Source organism: Aquarana catesbeiana, linkage group LG10, assembly GCF_042186555.1.
Source record: "Aquarana catesbeiana isolate 2022-GZ linkage group LG10, ASM4218655v1, whole genome shotgun sequence".
Taxonomy (NCBI): domain Eukaryota; kingdom Metazoa; phylum Chordata; class Amphibia; order Anura; family Ranidae; genus Aquarana; species Aquarana catesbeiana.
In genome coordinates this window covers 17,860,980-17,869,192 of record NC_133333.1, presented here as the reverse complement: position 1 = coordinate 17,869,192, position 8,213 = coordinate 17,860,980, and the positions used below count along the sequence as shown (strand labels likewise).

General features: G+C 42.6%; 1 protein-coding gene across 1 annotated transcript; it reads right to left on the bottom strand.

Moving 5' to 3' along the window:
* Window positions 1–4,025: 4,025 nt before the first annotated feature.
* On the bottom strand, window positions 4,026–7,953 carry LOC141110408 (E3 ubiquitin/ISG15 ligase TRIM25-like). Its single transcript, XM_073601745.1, has one exon. It carries the CDS (start codon window positions 7,882–7,884, stop codon window positions 6,328–6,330), a length of 1,557 nt encoding a protein of 518 aa, XP_073457846.1. The 5' UTR covers window positions 7,885–7,953; the 3' UTR covers window positions 4,026–6,327.
* Window positions 7,954–8,213: the final 260 nt, after the last annotated feature.

The window sequence follows — 8,213 nt, the reverse complement described above, 5'->3', positions numbered from 1 at the left end:
TGGGGCCCCGTATCTCGGGGCCACTTGGTGCTAGGAATCCCAAATTTGGATATGTTGTAGTGCTAAGTCCACTGTGTTTGCACACCTTGCTGGGTTTCCAGCAAGAGATATGGGGCCCCAAAGTCGGGTTGTAAAATGTACCTTTAAAAACACTTATAAACGCAAGCGCGGCTAAACGCGGTACCTACGTTTAGCCGCGTTTAGCTGCGTTTAGCCGCGTTTGGCGTCTGAAACGTGGAAAACTTTTGCGTCTGAACCCATTTTTTTGCTTCTGGAAAAACGAGGTTAAACACAACTGCCTGAAAACGCCAAAAAACTAGACTGTGTACATGGACACATAGGATAACATTGGATGGGTTCAGGGGCAGTTGAAAAAAGTGTCCAGCTGCCTCTGAGCGCGAGTTTAACAGCATCTCGTGTGCATGGGGCCTAATGGTTCTACAGTGCAAGAGAATGAGAAGAAAAAACTGGATGGTGTGATAACGTTTTTAAAAGTTTATTCCAGTAAAAAACATTCCCCACAATGGGGTACTCACAAGTTCAGGGTGCGTCAGTGCACCAACCTAACAGTAGCCTCCAAGATACAAGTGTCAAACAAGGTAAAGTGTGCGTTGCATCACAACAGAGAAGACTCCGTGCTCTGTCCTGACCCCTCCCCTACGCGTGTTTGACACAGGCTCACATGTCTTCATTAGGGGGAGGGGCTGAAAAGCGTTTCGGAAGCGATGCAACACGGGCCGCCTTAAACAGCAGTAAAGCACCACTAAAACTAGTGACGCTTTACCGCTAGCGGACCCGCCGCCCCAGTGTGAAAGCAGCCTAAAGAGTACCTGTCACCGCCTATTAGGCCCCTTTCACACTGGGGCGGTTTGCAGGCGTTGTTGCGCTAAAAATAGCGCATGCAAACCGACCTAAAACTGCCGCTGCTGTTTCCGAAAGCAGTGCGCTGGCAGGAGAGGAAAAAAACTCCTGCAAACAGCATCTTTGGAGTGGTGAAGGAGTGGTGTATTCACTGCTCCCAAACCGCTCCTGCCCATTAAAATCAATGGGGCAGCGCGGCTATACCGTGGCTGTAGTGGCACTATGCGAGCGGTTTTAACCCTTTTTCGGCCGCCAGCGGGGGTTAAAACCGCTAGCGGCCGAATACCGCCGGTAAAACGGCGCTAAAAATAGCGCCATTTTACCGCCAACGCCCCCACCGCCCCAGTATGAAAGGGGCCTTACTGTCATAAGGGAATGTTTTACGGTATATTACTTGTGACAGCAATAAAAATGATCAGAAATTTGATTTCAAATAATGATTTTAAAGAGACAGTGTAAATAAATAAATAAAATAAATAGGAAAAAAAAATTTAAATAATTTAAAGCGCCCCGTTCCTCAGCGCTCGCCTGCAGAAGCCAACGCATACACTTAAGTCACACCTGCAAATGTAAACGGTGTTCAAACCGCACATGTGAGGTATCGCGGCGATCGGTAGAGTGAGAGCAATAATTCTAGCCCTAGACCTCCTCTGTGACTCAAAACATGCAACCTGTAGAATTTTTTAAACGTCCCCTATGGAGATTTTTAAGGGTAAAAGTTTGTCGCCATTCCACAAGCGGGCGCAATTTTGAAGCGTGACATGTTGGGTATCAATTTACTCGGCGTAACATCATCTTTCACAATATAAAAAAAAATTGGGCTAACTTTACTGTTGTCTTAACATTTTTAAAGCGTCGCCTATGGAGATTTTTAAGTACCGTAGTTTGTCGCCATTCCATGAGTGCGCGCGATTTGAAAGCGCGACATGTTGGGCTAACTTTACTGTTTTGGTTTTTTTTAACTCATGAAAGTGTCTTTTTTCCCAAAAAAATTGCGCTTGAAAGACCACTGCGCAAATACCATGTGATATAAAATACCAACGATCGCCATTTTATTCTCTAAGGTCTCTGCTAAAAAAATTATATATATATATAATGTTTGGGGGTCCTAAGTCATTTTCTAGCAAAAAAATATGGTAACTTGTAACTCAACTTGTAAGCAACAAATGTCAGAAAGAGGCTGAGGCATGAAAGGGTTAAAGTGTATTATTACTCCAGCTGTTGCAGAACTACAAGTCCCATGAGGCATAGCAAGACTCTGACAGCCACAAGCATGACACCCAGAGGCAGAGGCATGATGGGACTTGTAGTTTTGCAACAGCTGGAGGTCCGCTAATTGCATATCACTGGATAGGGTGTGCTTCCCTCTTCTGAAGTGCTGCTGTGGCGCATTAATCACATTTCAAGAGCCAATCATGTACTGTTTGTTAAAGTCTCCTTGTTATCCGGAGCGCCCCGTTCTCCACACTCCTTGAACTTCAGCGCGTTGCGCCGCCCTACGCATTTCGTCAGAGATGATGTCCAGTTACAAGAGATGGAAGGGTGATGTCATTAACACTACAGTATTATTGCTGTCATCCTCAGTGGCATTTTTTCTTCATCTCTTTTTATCTGGGTCCCCCCTGAGCACACAAGATCTGCATGGTGGGTTTCCCTGGGTAGAGGGGAGGGAGAGGAGCGAGCGTCCGTTTGCTGATCTTCCCTACATAGTAAGTATATAACTTCATGTACAGATTCTGTGGTGACTTTCCCCGGCTGCTGTGCCCAGAGAAGACAACGGAGTACAGAGAACTCTCTTTGTGGGGACACAGGAAGCCATTACACCTGAGAAAGCATCAAACTCTTCTCCGTTCTATCTATAATTAGAAAAGGATTACCTTTCACTTTAAAGAAGTTGCTGTGCAAGTACAGCAAACTGTAAAAAAGAAAAGGACCACCTGACACAATGTTTATAAACACTGTTCAGGCATGAGACAGAAAAGGACCATGTGGTACAATGTTTATACAGACTGTTTAGACATGATATAGGAAAGGACCACATGGCACAATGTTTATAAACACCGTTCAGGCTCAAGATAGAAAAGGACCATGTTGCACAATGTTTATAAACACTGTTTAGACATGAGATAGAAAAGGAGCATTGGACACAATGTTTATAAACACTGCTCAGACATGAGATAGAAAAGGACCACATGGCAAGATGTTTATAAACATGGTTCAGGCACAAGATAGAAAAGGACCACGTTGCACAATGTTTATAACCACTGTTTAGACATGAGATAGAAAAGGAGCATTGGACACAATGTTTATAAACACTGTTCAGACATGAAATAGCAAAGGGCACAATGTTTATAAACACGAAAAGGAACACCTGACACAATGTTTATAAACACTGCTCAGACATGAGATAGTAAGGGACCACATGGCAAGATGTTTATAAACATGGTTCAGACATGAGATAGAAAAGGACAACCTGACACAATGTTTATAAACACTGTTCAGACACAAGATCGAAAAGTGCCATCTGGCACAATGTTTATAAACACTGTTCAGACATGAGATAGAACTGGACCACCTGGCACAATGTTTATAACCACTGTTCAGACATGAGATAGAAAAGGACAACCTGCCACAATGTTTATAAACACTGTTCAGACATGAGATATAAATGGACCACCTGGCACGATGTTTATAAACACTGTTCAGACATGAGATACAAATGGACCACCTGGCATGATGTTTATAAACACTGTTCAGACATGAGATAGAGAAGGACCACCTGACATGATGTTCAGACTTGAGATAGAGATGTAGATGATATAGAGACATGAGATGTAGAATTGTTACTTTTGTATTTATTGTTTCATTAATCTGCAGATAAAAGGGATGAGATTTCAACTACAGATGATGTCAGTTACAGTAAAGCAACATAACTAGTAAAACAAAAAAAAAACAAAAAAAGTTTTTGTTTTCTTGAAATAAAATGTGGCCCTTATTGACTCATCATTACACCAATCACTCCTAATTAATTTATTAAACTCCTCCTATTAGCGATTGTTTTCCTGATGATATTTTTTCTATCTTATCAACCATTAATATTTAAACTTTTTTTTTCTTTTATTCATTTTGTTCATTTTTTGTGTCATAATAAAGAATGCACACAATTGAAAGTAAATCCTTTATTTCATTTGGAAATATTGTAACTTTACAATGATTTGTACCAGAATGATAACTTTAGTGTGATTTTAAACTATAGAATAACATTTATACATTTTATCTGCAGTAACAATTTTTTTTTTTAACTAACTATAATCAAAGTAGAATAATCTGCATTTATAAATGTTTACAATTATTTCTATGGCTCACATAAACGATTAAAATAATATTTGCAAGACAATAGACACCAATAAAGCCTTGTTTGTCCTAAAAATGATTTATGTAAATGAAATATGTCTTTTTTTTTTTTAAAGTTTTGGATACATTTTGTTTTTTATTGGCTAGATTATTTTCACTTCCTGTCCTGGAAACCCAATCAAAAGAGAGAGGACATTGCTAAAAAAAAAAAATTAGAAAAAGTGGGTTGTAATCAGCTTCCAAGTTTTATTGGTGGAGACTTTATTGAACAAGCTGAAGTTAGAAGCCGATTGGTTACTATGCAGAGCTGCACCAGATTTTGCACTCTCCAGTTTTAGTAAATCAACCCACTTTTGATACTTTTTTGGGGAACAGAGACACCAATACAGTGATCAGGGCTAAAAAAATATGCACTGTCACTGTACTAATGACACTGACAGGGAAGGGGGTTAACATCAGGGGGCGATCAAAGGGTTGACTGTGTTCCTAGGGGGGTGCTTTCTAAATGTGTGTGGGGGGAGGTGCTTTAACTGTGGGAAGACAGAGATCCGTGTTCCTGCTTAGCAGAAACACAAGATCTCTGTCTTCCCCACTAACAGAACAGCAATCTTCCTTGTTTACATAAGCAGACCACCGTTCTGCCTCTGACGGGAAGGATCGGCGGGTCCCAGCGGACATCGGGGTCTGCCGGACCCACTGATTGACTCTGGCTGTGTCCAATAACAGCAGGAGTGGGTTGCCGGTGTCGTGTACGTGATTCTGCTCAGAGGATCCTTCCCCGCAGTAAATGTGCACGAGGAGCGGTCGGCATGCAGTTAAGGGGACCTGTTGCTTTACCCTGCACTGGCAGTAGAAATAAGCTTGGGTTTGGTCTGAACCCTTTTTTGGCTGAACCACAAAAGGAAGCTGTTAGTGATGGCCCAATATGGAAATTTTAGGTCAATGATGTCAGGAGCATCTATAGTTACATACTGTGACCTGGGGAAAGTGTGTGTGCCGCTCAGGCTCGATAGGGGGGGGGGGGTATGTAGACAGTGCATCAGGGGATGGAGCCCACCTTGGTTCCTGCAAGAGTTCACGGAAAGAAGAGTGACCCCCCCGAAGTCATACATCTGTGGTGTCCTGCTACGATGAATGGAGTGTGACCCCCTGGAAGTCATACATCTATGGTGTCCTACTACGATGAATGGAGTGGCAACCTCAGCCTGGACTCCGACCAGGCCACCCCTAGTCAGAGTCCAGGCTGAGGTTGCCACTCTATTCATCGTAGTAGGAAACCATAGATGTGCGACTACCAAGGGTCACCCTTCTTTTCTTTTACATAGTAGCATAGTTGGTCAGCCTAAAAAAAACACACAAGTCCATCTAGTTTATCCCAATAAAATAAAAAAACTTAGACTGTATGATCATACAATCGCCCAATATGGAAATTTCAGGTCAATGATGTCAGGAGCATCCATAGTTACATACTGTGACCTGGGGAAAGTGTGTGTGCCGCTCAGGCTCGATAGGGAGGGGGTATGTAGACAGTGCGTCAGGAGATGGAGCCCGCCCTGGTTCCTGCAAGAGTTCAAGGAAAGAAGACTGACCCCCCCGAAGTCATACATCTATGGTGTCCTACTACGGTGAATGGAGTGGCAACCTCAGCCTGGACTCCGACCAGGCCACCCCTAGTCAGAGTTCAGGCTGAGGTTGCCACGCCATTCACCGTAGTAGGTCACCATAGATGTGAGTCTACCAGGTGTCACCCTTCTTTCCTTTACATAGTAGCATGGTTAGTCAGGCTGAAAAAAGACACAAGTCCATCTAGTTTAACCAATAAAATAAAAAAAACTTAAAAAAAAAAATCATACAATCCCATATACACAATCCTATACCCACAGTTGATCCAGAGGAAGGCAAAAAAACTCCAGCATCCAAGCTTTTTTTGTGTATATGCAACTCTGGGGTAGGGAATGTCCCAGCCACAGCTTATTGGACCCGTAGTGACAGCTTCCTTCAAAGTTTGGACTGAATCCAAGCTCATCTCTTATTGGCAGTTGTCTATGTGTGCCCCCTTAAAATATCAATAGACTTGCAATAGTATTTTGGAAATGATCTCTTTGATAGTTTTCAGTATGGCATGGTCATGATTTTCACAAAACCATCAGTTACTAGAAATGCAGCATGAAGGGGTTCTGTGAAAGTGGTGTGAAAGGTGTGTATGTGTCCCACCGGATCACTCCATTCATAAAAGGAGAGCCGGCCACCCTCATAATCCAGATATACCCCAAAATTGTGGTTGGAAAATGTTTGCGTAACATTAATTTCATTCTCACCATGCATAACAGAATATTTGTTTTTATACCTTCTCAGACACCAGGACTTCCTGTTATTTCCGATGGCACTCTGGTCTCCTTTGGTGTCTATACTCGCATAAGTGACCCCTATCCTCCAGTTACCTGTTTTACTGGTCTCCACTTCCCAGTAATGGCGTCCTGATGAAAAACTAGTTTTACATAAAACCTGATTAATACTAAATCTCCTTGGAGTTGTTGGGTAATTATTGCTTATTTCGGTGGAAGTGACAGTTTTTAAGTCTTCAGAAACACGCATGCTCTTCCCAGCTGTATCTGCATCTAGTTCTAGATCAGTCTGCATTGTATCCAACCTCACTCGATTTACAATATCAAACAAACCCTTCAGCAATGATTTGAAAGTTGGTCCTTCGTGGAGATCTCTGACATCGTTTCCCTCTCTTGTTGTTCCCTTCAAGCCTTCATAAACCTCTTTGTTTGTTCCATTGTCTTCTAAAAGGCTTAGCGGGTCCTTTATGTTGTACAGCTTCTCAGCCATTGTTATCTTATTGGAGAATTCATCTATTTCAGCTTCCAGATGCTGGATGAGGTCAGTTACAGAGTTTGTAGCTTCCTCTTTTTGCCTGTGACCCTCGTGGAGGATCCGCACCTCAAGAGCATCCAACTTTTTATGGACGTCCCTGAACAAGTTTGTGACTGTCTTCTTAAAAGTAGCTGCTTTCCTCTTCACTTTATCCTTGTGACCCAGAAGAGTCTGGATCCTACGTGTGGCCTTCTTTTTCCGTGAGGACAAATCCCCAAGAACATTCCTCAACTTTTCTCTCTTCTTCTCAAAGGCATCATCAACCGACTCAACCTGGTGCCCCTTATGGGTTCCATCCAACCTACAGGACATACAGATGCAGACAGAGTCTTCACAGCAATAGTACTCCAAGATCTTCTTGTGTTTGGAGCACTTTCTGTTCTCCAAGTAAGTGGTGGGCTCAATCAACACATGTTCTGGTGATTTTTTGTGCACTTTCACGTGACCTTCGCACAGAGAAGCCTCACAATGGACGCAGGTTTTGACAGCGGGTACTGAAGAGTTAATGCAGTAAGTACACAAGATTGCCCCAGGTTCCTCCTCGGGATGAGTAGACTGGAAACGCTCTGCAATGTTCTTTAAAGCGATATTTCTCTGTAGTTCAGGTCGCTTCATAAACCGCATCCTGCATTGCGGACAGGAATAACCTCCAGATCCTTCTTGTGAGGAAAATAAATTTACCATACAAGCGGAACAGAAGTTGTGTCCACATCTCAGCATGAGAGGGTCTTCATACACGTTCAGGCAGATGGAGCATTTCAGCTCGTCTCTCAGATCAGCAGCCGCCATTGTTCCTGAAGGGAAGGAGGAGGAAATGAAAGGAAACCAGAGCTGGCAGCCTGTATTCAACCTCTGAGCTGAGCGCAGTATACACAGAATGAGAAGTTTCGTTTCCTCGCTTAACACTGCGAGTTCCTGTAAAATACCAGTTTAAGAGTTTCATTTTTGTACTGTAACTCTGGGCATATAATACAGTACATTGCTCTTCAGAGGAGTAACATTAATGCCAACTAGAAATAAATACAGAAGAAATCCCTGCGCTACTAAAAAGACCAAAATACATATAAATATAAATATAAATAGAGAAAGCAACTACCACCCAGCTGTGCTATCACTAC